The sequence below is a fragment of the Oryctolagus cuniculus genome, chromosome 7, assembly GCF_051225735.1.
Source record: "Oryctolagus cuniculus isolate XC-2025 breed Fujian yellow rabbit chromosome 7, ASM5122573v1, whole genome shotgun sequence".
Classification (NCBI taxonomy): Eukaryota; Metazoa; Chordata; class Mammalia; order Lagomorpha; family Leporidae; genus Oryctolagus; species Oryctolagus cuniculus.
The window spans coordinates 128,577,760-128,599,001 of record NC_142873.1 but is presented as its reverse complement, the minus strand read 5'-3'; the positions used below and the strand labels follow the sequence as shown (position 1 = coordinate 128,599,001).

The window sequence follows — 21,242 nt, the reverse complement described above, 5'->3', positions numbered from 1 at the left end:
TCTCTCTCTAACTCTGCCTGTCAAAAAATAAAAGGGGGGGGGGATGCTGTGTAAAAGTAGAAAACAAAAAAGAAAAAGAAAAGAAATAGAAACTAAGTGAAAATGAGGAAAAGAAAAGAAACAGTGCAGAGGGAGGGGAAGGGGAAGGAATGAACAATCCAAGTCATAAGAGAAGGCAGTAACTTGGAAAACTGTCCTTTTGGTAGTTCAAGCCCCTAAGAGTTAAAGGAACTCATTTACAGGAGAATCCCAGTATCTCTAATTCTACGGTAGAGCAAAAGTAACATTTCTAAAATTTAGCAATTAGAGGGCAAAGAAAGTTTACACCTCTACCCTAAATTTTCAGACAGTAGCTAAAACAGGCACTGGGATGACCACTAAAAATCCTAAAGTCTTTGAAATAAAAACTACAGTGAGATACTATCTCACACCTATTAGAATGGCTATTATAGGGGCCAGCGCTATGGCACAGCGGGTTAACACCCTGGCCTGAAGCACCGGCATCCCATATGGGCGCCGGTTCTAGTCCCAGCTGCTCCGCTTCCCATCAGCTCTCTGCTATGGACTGGGAAAGCAGTTGAAGATGGCCCAAGTCCTCGGGCTCCTGCACCCGCATGTGGGAGACCCGAAAGAAGCTCCTGGCTCCTGGCTTTGGATCGGCGCAGCTCCGGCTGTTGCAGCCAATTGGGGAGTGAACCATCAAATAGAAGACCACTCTCTCTCTCTGCCTCTCTTCTCTCTATGTGACTTTCAAATAAATAAATAAATCTTTAAAAAAAAAAAAAAGGGCTATTTTAAAAAAATATTGTAGGTAGTCGGCATCGTGGCTCACTAGGCTAATCCTCCGCATGTGGTGCTAGCACCCTGGGTTCTAGTCCCGGTCAGGGCGCCGGATTCTGTCCCGGTTGCTCCTCTTCCAGTCCAGCTCTCTGCTGTGGCCTGGGAGGGCAGTGAAGGATGGCCCAGGTCCTTGGGCCCTGCACCCCATGGGAGACTAGGAGAAGCACCTGGCTCCTGGCTTCGGATCAGCGTGGTGCGCTGGCCGCAGCGGCCACTGGAGGGTGAACCAAGGGTAAAGGGAAGACCTTTCTCTCTGTCTCTCTCTTTCACTGTCCGCTCTGCCTGTCAAAAAAAAAAAAGGAGGGGCCGGCGCTATGGCCTAGTGGTTAAGGCAGCCACCTGCAGTGCCAGCATCCCATAAGGGCACCAGTTCGGGTCCCGGGTGCTCCATTTCTGATCTGGCTCTCTGCTATGGCCTGGGAAAGCAGTGGAAGATGGCCCAACTCCTTGGGCCCCTGTACCCACATAGGAGACCTGGAAGCAGCTCCTGGCTTCTGGCTTTGGATCAGCCCAGCTCCAGCCATCATGGCCATTTGAGGAGTAAACCAGTGGATGGAAGACCTCTCTCTCTCTCTCTGCCTCTCTGTAACTCTGCCTTTCAAATAAATAATAAATCTTTTTCAAAAAATTGGAAAATAACAATTGTCAACAAGGATGTGGAGAAATTGGAACATTTGTTCCCTGTTAATGGGAATACAGAATGGTACTGTCACTGTAGACAATAGTATGGCAGTTCCTTAAAAAATTAAAATAAAGAGTTACCATACAATCCAGCAATTGTACTCCAGGTCTATATCCAAAAGAACTAAAAGCAAGACTCAAAAAGATATCTATACATCTACATTCACAGCAATAGTATTTATATTAAATGAATTACTCAGCCTTAAATAGGAAGGAAATTCTAGATGAACCTTGAGGATGCTATGCTTATAAATAAAAACTAGTCACAAGAAAGACAAATACTGGGCTCTGCCTCTTCCCAACTAGCTGGGGACTGTGGCGCTTCTGTGAGTGGGAGAAAGCAGGTTAATGCAGAACGACAATTATGAGGTGAAAAGAAGTTCTTTGTCCCTGCTGCTACATTTTCAGGCTCACGAGGAAATGGCAAGTAGCCACAGGGCAGATGCAAGACACTATTAAGGAAACACAGTACATGCCCAATGAATGCTGCCCTAGAAAAACAAAAATCTCACAATCATAGACGGGCTTAAACAATGTACAGATAAATGTACAGCCAGGATTGAAACTGGACTGCAATACCAGATTCCTCACCCAAGGCCAATTCATCTGCCTCCAATGGACCTCATTCCACTATAAGGCTGGGGACTTCAAAACCAGGAGAAACTGAAGAAACTTTCCAAACCAGTATATTCCAAGTCTTTTGATGAAGTTTCCTAATCCAGAAGAAAGTTTATTTCTGAGAATGGTGAGCCAGCAGACTTTGATATAAACCAGATGACAAAACCCATCTCTTGATTTCCAACAAAAATTCCACTTCCTTCTTAAGATCCCAGAGTTTGTCAGTCTTGCTGCCTGAGAGGATAACATCAACCTGAAGGTCATGGATCTTACAACCTCACTGACGTCACTTTTGGAACCAAGACCAAGGCCTGAGGAAGGAAGGGTGCAGGATGATGACACTTTTCCAGGAACGCTGTTCATCATCAGGGCCGGCTGATCCAAAGAAACTATCCAGTTGTTGAAAATCCATGGCTACTATAAAACTATATACCACCCTTAGAATATTTTTAGAATTTTTTTTCAAGCTAAAGATTTGGTTAAGAGTATGTTTCTGTGGTAGCCTTTTGACACTTCCAATTTCCAGATAAACTCTCAGGATTGGGTTGATCACAGTTTTTCACAGAAATTTTATAGGACCCATTCCTCTCCAATACATATATACAAGAGTACGTTTTTTAGTAAAATGCATGTTCATGTTATCTTAAAGCTTATAATTAGGATGCATTTAGGATCTGAAAAGCTCACTTGAAACTACTCATGCTACAGAATTATCAGGAAAAGTGCAAAAATTCAAAAGTGAAATAAGTAATTTTATCAGTTAAAAAATCTCATACTGAACTCATTCTGACTGTTTTAGTTTAGCATAACTAAAAAGTACAAGGTCCAAGCTGACTTTCATGTTACATCTAAACAGAAATGAGACAGAGACTAAAACACGAGAAATTCACTTCCTTGCATGTCACAGAATTCCATGTCATCTCTTTTTACCTTCAAAGAGGATGGGTATTACTGACAAAGACAAATCTCTATTTGAAAAAAAAAAAGACATATATGATTTTACTTTATGAAATTCTTAAGACAAAGTCACAGAAAGTATGTAGCAAGCATCTGACAGTGTTTAGACACTGCTTGGGACACTAGCATCTCATTATCAGAGTGCATGGGTTCAAGTCCTGGTTCTACTTTCAATTCCAGCTTCCTGCTAGTGTTCATTCTGAAGGATTCAGATACTTGGGTCCCTGACCTCCACACAGGAGACTTGGATTGAGTTCCAGGCTCCTGGCTTTGACCTGGCTTGGTCCTGGATATCGCAGGCATTTGGGGAGTAAATCAGAGGGTGGAAGATGTCTCTTTTTCTTTCAAACAAATAAAAATAAATACATATATAAATTTAAAAAAATTTTTAAAGAAAGAATGGTGGTAGCTAAGGGCTGGGGGAAGGGTGAAGTCATTGTTTCATGAGTTTAGAGATTCAGTTTTATGAGATGAAAGTTGGGGCCGGCACTGTGGTGTAGTGGGTAAAGCCACTGCCTGCAACGCTGGCATCCCACATGGGTGCCAGTTTGAGTCCCAGCTGCTCCACTTCCAATCCAGCTCTCTGCTAATGCACTTAGGAAAGCAGCAGAGGATGGTCCAAGTACTTGGGTCACTGTACCCACGTGGAAGACCTGGAAGAAGCTCCTAGCTCCTGGCTTCAGCCTGACCCAGCCCCAGCCATTGTGGCCACTTGGGGAGTGAAATAGTTGATGGAAGATCTCTCTCTTTTTTTTTTTTTAAATATTTATTTATTGGCCGGCGCCGTGGCTCAACAGGCTAATCCTCCACCTTGCAGCGCTGGCACACCGGGTTCTAGTCCCGGTCAGGGTGCCGGATTCTGTCCCGGTTGCCTCTCTTCCAGGCCAGCTCTCTGCTGTGGCCCAGGAGTGCAGTGGAGGATGGCCCAAGTGCTTGGGCCCTGCACCCCATGGGAGACCAGGAAAAGCACCTGGCTCCTGCCATCGGATCAGCGCAGCACGCTGACCGCGGCGGCCATTGGAGGGTGAACCAACGGCAAAAGGAAGACCTTTCTCTCTGTCTCTCTCTCTCACTGTCCACTCTGCCTGTCAAAAAAAAAAAATTATTTATTTATTTGAAATTCAGAGTTACACAGGGAGAGGAGAGGAGAGGAGAGGAGAGGAGAGGAGAGGAGAGGAGAGGAGAGGAGAGGAGAGGAGAGGAGAGGAGAGGAGAGGAAAGAGAGGTCTTCCTTCGCTGGTTTACTCCCCAATTGGCCGCAACGGCCAGAGCTGTGCTGATCCGAAGCCAGGAGTTTATTCCCGGTCTCCCACATGAATGCAGGGGCCCAAGGACTTGGGCCATCTTCTACTGCTATCCCAGGCCATAACATAGACCTGGATTGAAAGTGGGGCAGCTGGGTCTCGAACCAGAGCCCATATGGGATGCCGATGCTTCAGGCCAGGGCGTTAACCCACTGTACCACAGTGCTGGCTCCTCTTCCTTTCTTTCTGTAACTCTACCTTTCAAATAAATAAAATAAATATTAAAAAAAAAAATGGAAGTTATGGAGTCAGAAGGTGGTAAATGTATAACATTATGAATATTTAGTATACTGAACAGTACACTTAAAAAAAAGTTAAGATAATAAACTAGGACCAGCATTACGGTGTAGTGGGTTAGGCTGCCACCTGCAACACCAGTATCTCATAAGGGCGCCAGTTTGAGTCCTGGCCTCTCCACTGCTAATCCAGCTTCCCGCTAACGTGCCTGGTAATGCAGCAGAGGATGGCTCAAGTCTTTGGGGCCCCATACCCATGTGGGAAACCTGGATGAAGCTGCTGGCTCCTGGCATTGGCATGGCCCAGTCTTGGCCATTGCAGCCATTTGGGAAGTGAACCAGCGGATGGAAGCTCACTCTCCAGCTCACACTGTCTCTCTTTTCTCTGTAACTTTGCCTTTCAAATAAATAAATATATTTTAAATGATTATTTAATTTTAAAAAATGGTAAACTTTGTTATGTGAATTTTACAATTTTTAACAATTGGCCGGCACCGTGGCTCACTGGGCTAATCCTCCACCTTGCGGTGCCGGCACACCGGGTTCTAGTCTCGGTCAGGGCGCCAGATTCTGTCCCAGTTGCTCCTCTTCCTGGCCAGCTCTCTGCTGTGGCCAGGGAGTGCAGTGGAGGATGGCCCAAGTGCTTGGGCCCTGCACCCCATGGGAGACCAGGAGAAGCACCTGGCTCCTGCCTTCGGATCAGCGCGGTGCGCTGGCCACAGCGCGCCAGCCATGGCGGCAATTGGAGGGTGAACCAACGGCAAAAAGGAAGACCTTTCTCTCTGTCTCTCTCTCTCACTGTCCACTCTGCCTGTCAAAAAATAAAAATTGAAAAAAAATTCCAAGCTCCCTAATAAAGTTGGCTTCTGTCCCAGAAAAGAATTTTTTCATTAACATAGTGAAATTCCCTGTATCTCCTCTAAATAAATAAGCAGTTGCACTCCAGAAAGTAACACATCCAATAATTATGGAGCCTCTACTCTAATCTAAGGCATAGGAAAGCAGAAAAGGAGGCCATAAAGTGAATGGAAATGGCTATAAAGAATAAAAAGACATAATATTGCTTTAATTTTCAGTAGAAATGATGATATATACAGAAAATAATAAAAGAATACAATTTAACAGAGACACAAGTTATCAAGTCAAATACAAAAAACAAAAACAAACAAACAAAAAAAACCTGGCTGGCACCGCTGCTCACTAGGCTAATCCTCCGCCTTGCGGCGCTGGCACACCGGGTTCTTGTCCCGGTCGGGGCGCCGGATTCTGTCCCGGTTGCCCCTCTTCCAGGCCAGCTCTCTGCTGTGGCCCGGGAGTGCAGTGGAGGATGGCCCAAGTGCTTGGGCCCTGCACCCCATGGGAGACCAGGAGAAGCACCTGGCTCCTGCCATCGGATCAGTGCCGGCCGCGGCAGCCATTGGAGGGTGAACCAACGGCAAAAGGAAGACCTTTCTCTCTGTCTCTCTCTCTCACTGTCCACTCTGCCTCTCAAAAATAAAATAAAATAAAAATTAAAAAAAAAAAAAACAAAAACAAAACAAAACAAAACAAAAAAAACCTGTATTTCTATTCCAAAGTAATAAACAATGGAAAAATAGACTTCAAAATTCCAGTTATGATATCATTAAAAACATTTTGCTAGAAATAAAACAAATTTACCAAGACATGTTCAAAACATCCAGAATGAAAATTATTAACACTGTTGAAAGAAATTAAAGGAAACTTAAACATATATACCATTTTAAAGAAATGCAAAACTCAATAATAAGATGTCAGATCTCAAATTGATCTACAGATTCAATGCACTTCCAACCAAAACCCCAGAAAGCCTTTTTGTATAAACTGACAAGCTTGTTCTAAAAGTTACAAGTACCTAGAATAGCTGACAGCTGATAGTACCAGGGGCTGACATTGTGGCACAGCAGGTTAAATGGCTGCCTGATGCTAGCATTCCATATGGGTGACAGTTGTTTTTTTTGTTTTTGTTTTTGTTTTATCTATTTGAGAGGCAGTGTTACAGGTAAAGAGAAGGAGAGAGAGGGGTCTTCCATTCTGCTGGCTCACTCCCAAAATGGTCAAAATAGCCAGAGTTGGGTTGATCCAAAGCCAGGAGCCAGGAGCTTCTTCCAGGTCTCTCCAAGTGGGTGCAGGGGTCCAAGCATTTGGGTCATTTTCCATTGCCTTTCCAGGCCATTAGCAGAGAGCTATAGAGCAGCCAGGACACAAAACTGTGCCGATATGGGATGCCAGCACCACAGCAATAATCACAGAAGCAAACGTAATTTGAATTTCACCAACATGTAAAACTTCTGGTCAACGAAAGATATTAAGAAAGTGAAAGGGCAAGCCACAGACAGGCAGAGTGAACCAACGGATAGAAGACCTCTCTGTCTCTCCTTCCTCGATGTGTAACTCTGACTTTCAAACAAATAAATAAATCTTTAAAAAAAAAAAAAGAATTTGTCTAAAGGCCTGTGCTCTGGCATAGCGGGTTAAGCTGCCATCTGCAGTGCTGGCATCTGCTGGTTCAAGTCCCAGCTGTACCACTTCTGATCTAGCTCCCTGCTAATGCACCTGGGAAAGCAGTGGAAGATGGCCCCTTTACCCATGTGAGAAACCTGGATGAAGCTCCTGGCTCCTGGCTTCAACCTGGCCAAGCCCCAGCTGTTATGGCCATTTGGGAAGTGAACTAGCAGATGGAAGATCTCTCTATGTCTCTCTCTCCTGTCTCTTCCTCTCTCTGTGTACCTATTTCAAATAAATTAATTAATTTAAAAAAAAAAAAAAAAAAGGAAAGAAAGCAAGCCAGTTGGAGACCTGGCTGATCTTCTGATCAAGTTCCTTGCTAATGTGCCTTGGAAAGTAGTGGAAGATGGTTCAAATATCTGGGGCCCTGTCGCCCATATGAGAGACCAGGATGGAGTTCTGGGCAGCCCCAGCTGTTGTGGCGAATTTGGAGAATGAACCAGTGCATGGAAGATCTCTTTCTCTGTCTGTCTCTTCCACTCTCTGTCACTCTGCTTTTCAAATAAAAATAAATCTTTAAAAACAGAAAGAAAGAAAACCATTAACTATACCAACTGAAGTCTAAATCTTTACTAATAATCAAACCAAAAACACTTGAAGAGTATATGAGCAACAAAATACGTGATCTAAAGTTTCATAAACTGACTGGGAAAATACAATATTATTTATCTTCAATAAACAATAAAAGTCAGGGCCGGCACTGTGGTGTAGCGGGTAAAGCCACTGCCTGCCCTGCCGGCATCCCATATGGGCCTCAGTTTGAGACCTGGCTGCTCCACTTCTGATCCAGCTCTCTGCTATGGCCTGAGAAAGCAGTAGAAGATGGCCCAAATCCTTGGGCCCCTGCCCTCGCGTGGGAGACTCGGGAGAAGCTCCTGGCTCCTGGCTTCGGATCGGCGCAACTCCAGCCGTTGCAGCCAATTGGAGAGTGAACCAGTGGATGGAAGACCTCTCTCTGCGTAACTCTGACTTTCAAATAAATAAATAAATCTTAAAAATAAAAGTCAACAATTTTTACCTTAAGTTTTGGATATATGTAGCGCAGAGAATCTGCAGTTCCCATGTCAGCCTCATCAGGAATACATACAATATCTGGCTTCATTTTCATCTTGAATTCTGCACATAGAGCCTTTTGGACATCTTTGGTTGTAACCACAATGACTTCTATAGCATGTAAGGAAAAAAAGAAAGAAAAACACAAAAGCTCATTCATTTAGAAAATGGTTTCACTCTTTCAATTAGATTTGGTCTATTTCTGCATATAATAATAGCTGCTATTATTACTGAGCATTTTTAATGTGTTTACATGCATCCTCTCAATTCTTACAATGTCATTTTATAAACAGGAAACTTGGGGGCCAGTGTTATGATGCAACATGTTAAAATTGCTGCCTGTGACACTGGCATCCCATGTGAGCACCAGTCCAAGTCCCAGTTGCTCTACCTCTGATCCAGCATCCCTGCTAAAGTCCTGGAAAAGCAGCAGATGTCCCAAGTACTTGGGCCCATCACCTGTGTGGGAGACCAGGATGGAGTTTCTGGCTCCTGCTTTCATTCTGGTCCAGCTCTGGTTATTACAGCCATTTGGGAAGTGAATCAGCTTATGAAAGATTAATCTATTTTTGTTGCTCTGCTTTTCAAATAGATAGATAGATAGCTAGATCTTTTAAAAAACCCATACAAATGGGGTCACATTTCAAAAAAGAGCTACCATCTCCTACCAGGAAACCACCAGTGATTACAACGGACTCTAATAAGAGGCAATTTTCACAAATTAGATGTCTTTACTTTATCCATGTAGCTATCAACCAATGAGAAAACGAGGTTTTGTCATGGACATTTGGTGATACACTGTAACCCACTACAATATAGCACGTGGTGCTAATGTTGGAGAGCTGATTTTAGTATCTCTTTAATAATTATCACTCAGACCATGATACTGCTCCAGATCACAATTATCCCTTCCTTTTACTGAATAATTTTTTTCTATTTTCATCCTTTATTTTCTTTCATCCTCTCTTTCACATAATTTAACTTCCCCTCCTTTCTTTCTTCTCTCCCCAGTCTGCTTTCTTTTAGTAATTAACTTGCTCATTCATCCAACAAATGCAAATAGTTTAATATATAAAGGACAAATAGCACTGAGAATTCAGAAATTAACTCAACATGGTTCCTATTCTCAAGAAACTTAACATGGAAAATTAGATAAGAAAGGATTAACTAAGGAAGATTTCTTAGAAGAGGTGGCCTTTGAGGTAGGCCATGATAAATTCAAGTCCCACAAACTTTCCTTAAGTACCTGTTGTATGTAAAATGCTGACATTAGGAAGATGAATTAGGCACAGTTCCTGCTCTTAGGAGATCACAAAATCTCTCATGTCACCAAGTTTAGTATAGAACAATCCTTGAAAGGTGCTATGATAGAAAAATAAAGTATGATAGAAGCAAAGTGGACAAGGCAAGTCACGCTGTTTGGGATGCTGGCAAGGTGATATTCCATAGGTTAGAGAGGACATTTTAGGTACAGAATGAAGGAAGTAACTGCAAATATGGGACAATCAGTCTATCAATTGGCTCACGATTCTTCTTTGTAGAGGGAGACATCAGCTAAGCAGCAGAGTGAACATTTGGTACAGTTAAGATACCATTTGGAATGCCTGCATCCGATATTGGAGTGCTTGGCCTCTAGGCCCAGCTCTGCTTCCAATTCCAGCTTCCTGGAAATGTGCACCCTGGGAGGCAGCAGGTGATGGCTCAAGTACTTGGGTCCCTGCCATCCACAGGGAGACCTGGATGGAGTTCTAGATTCTTGGCTTCAGCCTGGCCCAGCCTCAGCTGTTGTTAGCATTTGAGGAGTGAATCAGCAAACAGAAAACCTCTGGCTTTGAAATAATCAAAAGTTAATTAACTTTTAAAAGCTGGGGCTGGTGCTGTGGCATAGCGGGTAAGGCCACCATCTGCAGTGCTGGCATCCCATATGGGTGCTAGTTCAAGTCCCCGCTGATCCACTTCTGATCCAGCTCTTTGCTATGGCCTGTGAGAGCAGTGGAAGATGGCCTAAGTTCTTGGGCCCCTGCACCCGCCTAGGAGACCCAGAAGAGCCTCCTGGCTTCGGATTGACTCAGCTCCAGCAGTTGCAGCCATCTGGGGAGTGAACTGGAGAATGGAAGACATCTTTCTCTCCCTCCCTACCTCCCTCTCTTTGCCTCTCTGTAATTCCGTCTTTCAAATAAATAAATGAATCTTTAAAAAAAATGCTAAGTAGGGCTATGTTAACTTCCCTTTATAAAATAATAAACAATATGAAATGAGTGAACACAGCTACCAAACTCCAGATTTTGCATTTAGTAGCTACCCCCTAAATTTTGATTGAGCCTCAGTGAGGAATCTTCCATGATGTAGGTATTAAACACACCACAAAAGCGCACTCCCAAATGTGAACCAAAGATACCTAGTAAAAGTAAAAGGCAAAGTCACAGGTGAAAAAATCCATAAAACTTACTAAAGTCTGATTTTTTTAAGACATAGAGATCTTCTACCTTCTAGTTCACTCCCCAGATGTTGCAACAGCTGAACTGAGCCAGGCTCAAGTCAGCAGCCAGGAGCTTCATCTGGGTCTCCCTGGGTAGATGGCAGGGTCTCCTATGTTTGGATCATCTTCTACTGCTTTTTCTAGTCCACTGCAGGGAGCTGGATCAGAAGTGGAACAGCCAGGACTTGAACCGGCACCTATATGGAATGCCAGTGGCACAGGCAGTGGCTTTACCCCACTATGCCACAGTGATGGTCCCTAAAGTATGACATTTTAAAGTATATCAAGTGTGTCACAATCTCCTTCACCTGTGAAACTGAGCTCTAAAAAGAAAATCTCTTCAAAAACATTTCTTTCAAAACAATTTATTTATTCATTTTCATTTTTATTTAAAGACAGAAAGACAGGCAGACAGATCTTCCACTGGCAGATCCACTCCCCAAATGCCCACAACAGCCAGGACTGGGCCAGGCCTAAGTCAGCTGCCTAAAACTATATCCAGGTCTCCCATGTGGATGGCAGGGCCCCAGGCACTGCAGCCATCTGTTGCCTTCCATGATGCACCTTACCATGAAGCTGGATTGGAAGCAAAAGAGCTAGGTCTTGAACCAGGCACTCCAATATGGGACACAGGCCTCCCAAGTGGCAACTTAACCACCGAGTCATGTGCTTGTGCCCAGAACGTATCTATTAACAACAATGTCATTTTGTCTACTGCACAGAAATGTGCATGAGTCTGTCTCAGGAAGGTAAACTCTCATGAAGAATAAACACTGGATCACAAGACTGGGAACAAAGGATCTGGTACTCTAATTTATCATATCCAATATGCACTCTGATTTGTTCTAACTATAGGATACCTCAAATTCAATGTGGCCAAAGATGAGCCCATTATATTTTTTTTATTTTTATTTATTTGACAGAGTTAGACAGTGAGAGAGACGGAGAGAAAGGTCTTCCTTCCATTGGTTCACTCTCCAAATGGCCGCAATGGTCAGAGCTGCGTCAATCTGAAGCCAGGAGCCAGGTGCTTCTTCCTGGCCTCCCATGAGGGTGCATGGCCATTTTCTACTGCTTTCCCAGGCAATAGCAGACAGCTGGATGGGAAGAGGAGCAACCAGGACTAGAATCAGCACCCATATGGGATGCCGGCGCCGCAGGTAGAGGATTAACCTAGTGCGCCATGGCACCGGCCCTGAGCCCATTATATTAATTCAAACTTGTTCCAGGTTGGGCGTTGAGATATATAGTGTGTTAAGTTGCTGCTTAGTACACCCACATCCTATATTGGAGCACCTGGTTTGAGTCTTGGCTACTCCATGCTTCTAATCTAGCCTCCTGCTAATGCCCCCGTGAGGCTACAGATGGTGGCCTAGTACTTGGGTTCCTGCCACCCACATAAAGCCTTGGAGTTCCCAGCTCCTGGCTTCAGCCTGCTCTAGCCCTGGTTGTTGCAGGTATTTGAGGGATGAACCAGTAGATGTCAGTCTCGCTTTCAAATCAATCAATCAATACATCTTTTTTTTTTTTTTTTTTTTTTTTTGACGGGCAGAGTGGACAGTGAGAGACAGAGAGAGACAGAGAGAAAGGTCTTCCTTTGACGTTGGTTCACCCTCCAATGGCCGCTGCGGCCTGCACACTGCGCTGATCCGATGGCAGGAGCCAGGTGCTTATCCTGGTCTCCCATGGGGTGCAGGGCCCAAGCACTTGGGCCATCCTCCACTGCACTCCCTGGACACAGCAGAGAGCTGGCCTGGAAGAGGGGCAACAGGGACAGAATCCAGCACCCCGACCAGGACTAGAACCCGGTGTGCTGGCGCCGCAAGGCGGAGGATTAGCCTAGTGAGCCACGGCGCCAGCCTCAATCAATAAATCTTAAACACACACACACACACACACACAAAACCTATTCCTTGTCTCATATTCCTTTTCCTAGTTAATGGCATCATTATCTACTCAGTCACCTATGCAGAAAATAAAGAGATCTCTTCCTAAAAGACTTTAAGGTTCTGGAAGTTAGGGTCTGAGCTGCCTTTTTGATTTTGTGCCCCTGTATTTCATATATTACTTGGAACATAAAAGATTCTCAACAAGCAATGACTAGGAGGCACTCAGATTCCTAATCTACTCTTTCTGATATCATGTCAGTGTTTACCTCGGGTCATTGTGAAGACCAGCTATCTTCTCAATAGCAATAGAGTATAGCTATGTTCCTGATGTAAAAGGGCCAGTCTCCAGACAATTTTGAGTCTTGTCTTCATTCATTCATCCTCTCTTGTCCTCATAATGCTGACAAATCTTTGGGATCAAACATCCTAAAAGTTTTATGAGTACATCTCATTGTCACAGCTCACCTTCAAATCCAACACGCTCAAGCAAGTTCAATGGGTACCAAATTAAAGGTTTGTTCCCAACTGGAAGCAGAGGTTTGGGAATGCTGGAAGTCAGGTCTGTCATCCGAGATCCCCCACCAACTGCCATCACTACTGCTTGAAACTCCATTTTTACAAACTGGAAGCACAGAAAAAAACAATGAACAAAAAAAGATATAGCAAAAGTCAAAGTGCTAACACAGTACTAACCATTTTTATCTATGGTACTCATATCCACTTACATCAAATGCATCACTTCCAATTCTATCTTTTCATTCTCTTTAACCAACACATACCCTCAGCTCCATCCTTGGTAAAAGTAGGCAGATATGATTGAAAAAAAAAAAAAAAAAAAAAAAACCCGGCCTTGCTTTTGATTTGTTCATAATTAGGAGAAGACAAATTCAGTAAATTATAATATACTACCTTTAGTGCCATGGCAGAGATACATCCAAGCTGCAGGGGGAATACAGGGAAGGGAAAACCTAAATCTTCCTAGAAAACACAGGGAAGGTTTTACAGGAAGGCAAGGCTTGAGCTGATTCTGAAGAAGTAACAGTTTATCGAGTAGGCTTCTGACAGGTGAAATTGCTGAAAACATTTAAAAATGTATGACTTAAATTACCAGCAGAAACATAACCATGGTAGCCTTCTGAAAAGTAGGAAATGACCTTAAGGTGCCTCCAACAATTTAGCCATCTGCTCTAGTCTTCTCATTACCCCTAATTTTTTTTTAAGATATATTTTTTGAAAGTCAGAGTTACAGAGAGAGAGAGAGAGAGAGAGAGAGAGAGAGAGATCTTCCATCTACTGGTTCACTCCCAAGTGGCCCCAATGGCCAAGGCTGGGCCAGGCTGAAGCCAGGAGCTTCAGTTGAGTCTCCCGCATGGGTGGCAGGGGCCCAAGCACTTGGCCATCTTCTGCTGTTTTGCCAGGCCATCGGCAGGGAGTTGGATCAGAGGCAGAGTAGCCAGAACTTGAACCAGCGTTCATACGGGATTGCCGGCATCACAGGTGGTGGCTTTATACTCTACACCACAAAGCCCCAACATTACCCCTAATTATAAACTCAAATGTGGGTTTGTATCTGAACTATATTTGCAGAACCCAATTACAGAAAAAGACAAAATTTTTAATTCCTTTTATCAAAATCAAGGTAATAAATTGATTTTTGCAGTTACCACAGAACATAGGCATGGTAAAAGATCACAAATCCATATTGACTGAAACTGAAAGGAGCCGGCATCATGGCACAGTAAGTTAATCCTCTACCTGCAGATCTGGCATCCCATGTGGGCGCTGGTTCTAGTCCCAGCTGCTCTTCCTCCAATCCAGCTTTCTACTGTGGCCTGGGAAAGCAGTAGAAGATGGCCCAAGTACTTGGGCCCCTGCACCTGCATGGGAGACCTGGAAGAAGCTCCTAGCTCCTGGTTTCGGATTGGCGTAGCTCCAGCTATTGCAGCCAACTGGGGAGTGAACCAACACAAGGAAGACCTTTCTCTGTCTCTCCTTCTCACTGTAACTCTACCTCTCAAATAAACATAAATAAAATCTTTAAAAAAAATAAACTGAAAGTATTCTGATTTGATTTTTATTTTAATAAGAGTACAAAATGGGGAGCCAGCATTGTGGTGTAGTGAGTAAAAGCTGCCGCCTGCAATGCCAGCAATCTAATATGGGTGCCAGTTCAATTCCTGGCTGCTCCACTTCCAATCCAGTCCCCTGACAGTGTGCCTGGGAAAGCAGCAGAGGATGGCCCAGGTGCTTGGTCCCCTGTATGCACGTGAGAGAACTGGAAGAAGCTCCTGGCTCCTGGCTTCAGCCTGGCCCAGCACTGGCTGTTGGGGAGTGAACCAGTGGATGGAAGATCTCTGTTTCCATGTAACTCTGCTTTTCAAATAAATACATCTTTAAAAAATGTAATATTCAGAAAAAGGAAATTTATTCAACACCAAATTGGCAAATAATGTACTTTTACCAAAATTATAATCAGTCCTAGGCTCCATACATCAATATCTTGGCTATAGCACTTAACGCTGAGGACATTCAAGGCACAAAATGATGTCTCACTTGCAATATTTACTGTTTAGATATGATCATTTTTATTCCAGCCAGTATTACCTCTGATGGAATTAAACTTCAATTTGGCATTCTATAACTTTAATCACATCAGATATTATTAAAAGTTTTGTGGACCCTTAAGAGTCAAAACATCTGAGTTTGAGTTCTAGTTCTGCCACTCAAAGATGGTGTGACTGGGGTGGGGAGGGTCTGCCATTAAAACTCCCAGTGTCCTCAGTTCCTAGAGGGAAGGCTAGTGTTAAGTTACAGATCCCAGAGCCAGGCCGCCTGAGTTTCAATTCTAGCACTACCATTTATTAGCTGTGTGAACTAGGGCAAGCTCCCTAACTTTCCTGTGCCTCATTTTTTTTTTTTTTCATTTTATAAGATAGAGATAATTACAGTTTCTACTTCAGAGTTGTTGTTAGGATTACGCTACTTGTTCTACATAAAGTACATAAAATAATGTCTCTCTCAGGACAAGCACCATGAGTATTTGGTATTATCAGACAGAGGCTAGATCAAGGAAAGCCTCTTGTGCCAGCTGAACCATGCTGTTTCAGAATTCTCCCTGCATTGCTGTTCTTGCTCCCCAGGGATTCTTTCTCCTGTACCTGGATATCAACCACTAAACTTTTAAGGAATCATCTTGCCTCCGAAGCCACTGCTAACGCTTCCAAGTCCTCTGGTAGAAGCGACTCCTTCCTCCTAGAAGCCTCTCCTCTACCGTGAACAGATTGCCTCCAGCCTGTACAGGCTGCACCGTACATACATACATGTTTAAGAGTCCACTTAAGAACGACATTCTTAAATGTCTACTTGAGAGTTCCTTTAAGGAAAGAACTGCGTGAGCCCCATCACTGTATTCTCATTCAGATGCCAGGCACTCAATTACTGTTTCTGAAGTGAGGCTCTGTGAACCTCGCAAGAGCTCTGTGTAAGCGCTCAGTTCCGACTTGCGCAGAGGGGCACTAGCACCCGGGCCACTGGCCACTGAGGCTTCCCTCAAGGAGGCTGCGGGTGAAGAAAGGTAGCCTAGGAATCAAGAACAGGCATCACGAGCAGAACTAAGCGTGACATCAGGCAGACGGTCAAGTCTCTCGGTATCACTGCCAGGCCTCTGGGTGCCGAGAGTCCAGGAAAGGCGTCTCGCTCGCTGGCCGCCCGAGCTTTCCAAAGGGCGTGCGAGGCGTCTCAGGCACGCCGGGATCTCGGCACTCGCTGCCTCCCGCGGCTTACCCAGAGAAGCACGGTACATCCTCCTAACTGGCCTGCCAGCTCGCTGTCCGCTGCCCGAGCGCAGGGGCCGCCCTCTATTCCTCTTTGTAGTTCACTGCCCTGCACCCAAACGACCAAAGGCAGCCTGAAGAAATGAATGAAGGGCCAAAGTGAGAGCCCAGCCACGGTAGTACGGGCGTATGGTCCCGGTCCCGGGTCTGGTGCTTGCTCATCCTGACTAGGAACAAAACCTCCCCTCCCCGAAATTCGGTCCCGCTGTTGCACATGGTGCTTGGCTCGGATTTTCCCCAACCTCCCCTGTAGCTCAGACACTTGGCTCCCCGGCCGAGGCGAGCAGGGACTTGGGCTGGCGACCTCGAGACTCGACATCCCCCCTCCCCGTTCCCTTCGGTTCGGCTCGGCGAGCCCGCCTCCCTCAGATGAAGAAGGGCCTCTGGCCCTCACGGCGCTGCTCACCCGGGTTAGCCAGCTCGTGCGCGGCCTGGGAGGGCAGAAAGCGCAGCTGTACCTCAGCTCCCGGCGTGCAGCCACCGCTCCCAGCACTCACCACGCCGCCTCTGACTGACAGCCTAAGGGCGCAGGCGCGCGATGGCCGAGCAGATCGATGGGACGCGCAGGGCAGACCAGGGAGAAGGGACGAGCGCCGGGCGATGAATTAAAGAGGCCCCTGGCGAGCTGAGAGGAGGCGGCGCGGAGGCGGCGCCATGCTGGATGCTGCCGCCTGGAGCGCTCCAGAGACTACTGCCCGGGTTTGGATTTCGCCTCTGGGCCCTGGCGTCCCTTCACAGACCACCACGCTAGTGCGTGCCCCTGTCGGAGCTCAGATGGAACAAGTCGCCATCTCTTCCTTCAGAATTCCTATTCTAGGAGCTGGCCCCCAACTACGACTCCGTGAAAAGAGAGCCCTTGGGTGCCACAACTTTTGACTAGTGGCGAAAAAACCCATCAGATGCCCTCGCAGGCCAGAACATCCTAACCCGAGGACCCAGCCATCCTGGGAGTAGGGACGGAGGTCAGTGAGGACCTCCCTGGGAAAGTGAGCTGAACAGTGGCTTGAAGAGGAAGAGTCGGGTGCATGTCTTGGGTAAAAACTTTCTTTTCTTTTTTAAGACTTATTTTATTTACTTGAAAAGCAAAGTTATAGAGGCTGGCGCTGTGGTGCAGGGGTTAACTCCCTGGCCTGAAGCCCCGGCATCCCTATGGGCGCCGGTTTAGTCCCCGCGGCTCCACTTCCAATCCAGCTCTCTGCTGTGGCCTGGGAAAGCAGTAGAAGATGGTCAAGTCCTTGGGCCCCTGCACCCGCATGGGAAGACCTGGAAGAAGCTCCTGGCTCCTGGCTTCGGATCGGCACAGCTCCAGCCATTGCGGCCAGTTGGGGGTTGAACCAGCGGATGAAAGACCTCTCTCTCTCTCTCTCTCTGTCTCTTTCTCTCTCTCTGCCTCTCTGTGTAACTCTGACTTTCAAATAAATAAATAAAAATTAAAAAAATAAAAATAAAAGTTAGAGAGAGAGAGGTCTTTGATACACTGGTTCCCTCCCCAAACGGCCACAAAAGCAGGGGACTGAAGCCAAAAGTTTTATCTGGGTTCCCACTCGGGTGAGGGTCCCAAGCACTTGGACAATCTGCTGCTGCTTTCCCAAGCACTAGCAGGGAGCTGGATCAGAAGTGGAACAGGGGAGCAATTCTCAAACATTTTGGTCTCTGGACCCTTTACATTCTTAAAAATGATTAAGGACCCCAAAGAGCTTTTGCTTATATGGATTATATCTACTAGCATTTATTATATTAAAAATTTCAACCAGAAATTTAAAACAGTAATTCACCTCAAAAATGAAAATAATATACATGTTCTCATATGTAGTTTTAAAAAGATAATTTTATACACACACACACACACACACACACACACATAGACAATTCCAATTATAAATAGTGGTTGGTAGGGGTGAGCATTTGGTGTAGCGATTAAGCCATCCCAGCTAGTACACTTGCATCCCACCTTGGATGGAGTATTTGAGTTTGGTTCCTGGATCCAGCTCCTGACTCCACTTTCAGGTAGGTAATGCAGACCCCGGGAGGCAGCAGTGATGACTGAGTAGTTGATTTCTTGTCACCCATGTGGGAGAACAGGATTGAGTTCCCAACTGGGGATATTTGATAAGTAAACCAGCAGATGGGAGTTCTCAGTTTCTGTCTCTCTCTCTCTCTGCCTCTCAAATCAATAAAAGCAAAAAACAATAAAGCCACTGCTTGGTAACATCAACATATCAATGAAAAAAATGTAACATTATTTTCAAAATGTTAAGTTTTGTGAAAAGAATGCCATTATCACACCTTTTTGCAAAACTCTTTGATGTCCTAAAACAGCTGGATTCTTCTGTCAATTGATACGTTGTTTTGGTTCAGTTAGATGGTGAAAATCTGACTTCACGCAGATACACAGTTGGAAAAGATAAATTTTAATAGCCTTTTCAGATAATTGTAGGTATTCTTTGATACTATATCAAAACTTAGTAAGTCATACTTTATTAAAGGCCTGTTACAACATAGAATCTGAACTTACATCAATAAACATTTCATATTCTGTCACAACAATAATTGTACTTTGAATGTTTCTTTTTTTAACCCATGCATGGTTTGCATGGTTGGTATATTGATCATTTGTAAGATACTGTTTCACTGACTTACATAGATTTTCCCCAAACTGATTCATTATAAAAATATTTTAAAGGGGCCAGCACTGTGGTGTAGCAGGTAAAGCCACCACCTGCAGTGCCAGCATCCCATATGGGCACCGGTTCCAGTCCCGGCTGCTCCTCTTCCCATCCAGCTCTCTGCTATGGCCTGGGAAAGTAGAAGATGGCCCAAGTCCTTGGGCCCTGCACCCGCGTGGGAGACCCAGAGGAGGCTCCTGGCTCCTGGCTTCTGGCTTTGGATCAGCACAGCTCTGGCTGTTGCGGCCAACTGGGGAATGAACCAGCAGATGGAAGACCTTTCTTTCTCTCTCTGCCTCTGCTTCTCTGTGTAACTCTTTCATATAAATAATAAAATAAATCTTCAAAAAAATCACATTTGTTAATAGCACCACCAATCTCATCAGAAATGTTCTTAAACATTAGAAAGCTGATAAGCTTTATGATGACTAATGCAAATTTTCCAAAATTCTAATTTTCTTTTGAAAGCTCACATATTATCACTGGCAGCAAAATTCTGTTAGTGGATTTCCTTGAAGCGACTGGCTCACTTTGTTTATTTTGATATATTGTTAGCCATAATTTTCAGTTTTGTTTTTTTTTTTTTTTTCAGATAAATACAGTGTTCCATGAAAAGAGTTCAAAATGGGGCAAGGGAGCCCCTCTGGGGTTGTGATGTAGATGGTAAAAAGCCGCCAACTATGACACTAACATCCCATATGGGCATTGGTTTGTGTCAGATGTTCCACTTCTGATCCAGCTCCCTGCTAATGGCCTAGGAAAAGCAATGGAAAATGGCCCAAGTGTTTGGCCTCCTGCCACCCATGTGGGAGGCCCAGATGAAGCTCCTGGCTCCTGGCTTTGGTCTGGCCTAGTACTGGCCATTGCAGCCATCTGGGGAGTGAACCAGTGGATGGAAGATCTCTTTTTCACTCTGTCTCTCCCTCTCTCTGTAACTCTGACTTCCAAAATAAATAATTTTTTTTTAAAGTTCAAATCAAAACTCAATCACACAAGAGCTTTTCCTAGAGAATACTATTATACTTTTGCATGCATTGTATTCTGTGAGTAAACACACAGAATATTAAAAAGCTGTGTACTCGAGGGTTAAGATTTACTGACAGGAGCCCTGCAAGAGCCTTAGGGATTCCCAGTCGTCCATAGAGCACACTTTAAGGGCTTATGGAGAGCAGGCATTTGACACAGTGGTTCAAATGCTGCTGGTATTCAGTTCAATTCCTGATTTCTTGCTTTTTAAAAGTGGCTTCATTATTTTAAAAAGTATGAATCAAAATTGACATCATAATAATAAAATGTTCCTAATAGAACATTTCAAATAAAACAACTTAAAAAATGCTTTTGGGGATACCCACATCTCATATTGGAGTGCCTAGGATTGAGTCTGGCTACTGTATTTCAGATTCCAGTTCTCTGTTATTTCAGACCCTGGGAGGCAGCAGGTGATGGGTTCTTGCCACTTACATGAGAGACTCAGCTTGAATTCCAGGCCTCACTTTGGCCTGGCCCAGCCCCAACTATTGCAAGCTTTTGTTTATATATATTATATAGAATGAGGATATTTTGCTGTCTACTTCCCTGCCTTTCAAATAAGTAACACAATAAATTAAAATTATTTTTAAAAAGACTTTAAGCCTTTTGCCACCTTGTCTGAAGTCAAATGAGCCCAGATTTCAAAAGAGGCTGCTTCTAGTGTCCTCCTCCTCTGTGACAAAAAGAAGGTCTGATTGGAACTCAGTATGACCAATGAAATCACCAAAGGCAGCTCTTCTCAGCAGATCTGGAAGCTGATCAAAGGTGGACTGATCATCTGCAAGCTTGTGACTTTCCATTCCAGGCTCGGTCCTGGAAAGTCATCTTGGCCTGCAGGACGGGTAATGAAAGGGCACCCCCAGTGCTCAGATGCCAGACAGGTAATCTGAATGAGAAGGATGTGACTTCTGTGCCAGCTGCTCAGAAGATACTGGGGATCTATGAAGACTGGCTACCATGCCTATCATAACCTCTGCTGACAGTGAAGGGAAAACATGTTTAAAAACAAGTGAATTCTCAAGAGGTAGACATTGGCAGAATGTGGGAAGAATATTTGTGAACCGAGGCCCAACTTTTGAAAAATGTGTTCTGTCTTCCACAGTTTAGAGAGCTTGTCCTTCTTGAACTATT

The 21,242-nt window shown here is 44.6% G+C and overlaps 1 protein-coding gene and 1 pseudogene across 8 annotated transcripts in view; one reads left to right on the top strand and one right to left on the bottom strand.

Annotated features, from left to right (window-relative positions):
* Positions 1-17,013, bottom strand: part of EIF2B3 (eukaryotic translation initiation factor 2B subunit gamma) — a 149,130-nt gene extending 132,117 nt beyond the window's left edge. For 4 of the 8 annotated variants that reach the window (XM_089300773.1, XM_089300776.1, XM_002715143.6 and 1 more), the window contains exons 1-3: positions 16,823-16,925; positions 13,049-13,205; positions 8,181-8,326 (exon numbers count right to left, since the gene is read on the bottom strand). Coding sequence is in view for 4 of the 8 variants with exons in the window: in XM_002715143.6 (XP_002715189.3) it covers positions 8,181-8,326; positions 13,049-13,196 (294 nt within the window). In the remaining 4 variants the exon portion in view is untranslated. Of the gene's footprint in view, positions 1-8,180; positions 8,327-13,048; positions 13,206-16,822 lie in introns of all 8 variants that reach the window. The other 4 variants (XM_089300774.1, XM_008265354.4, XM_089300772.1 and 1 more) reach the window with 3 other exon arrangements.
* Positions 1,495-2,348, top strand: LOC149125724 (LYR motif-containing protein 1 pseudogene; annotated as a pseudogene).
* Positions 17,014-21,242: the final 4,229 nt, after the last annotated feature.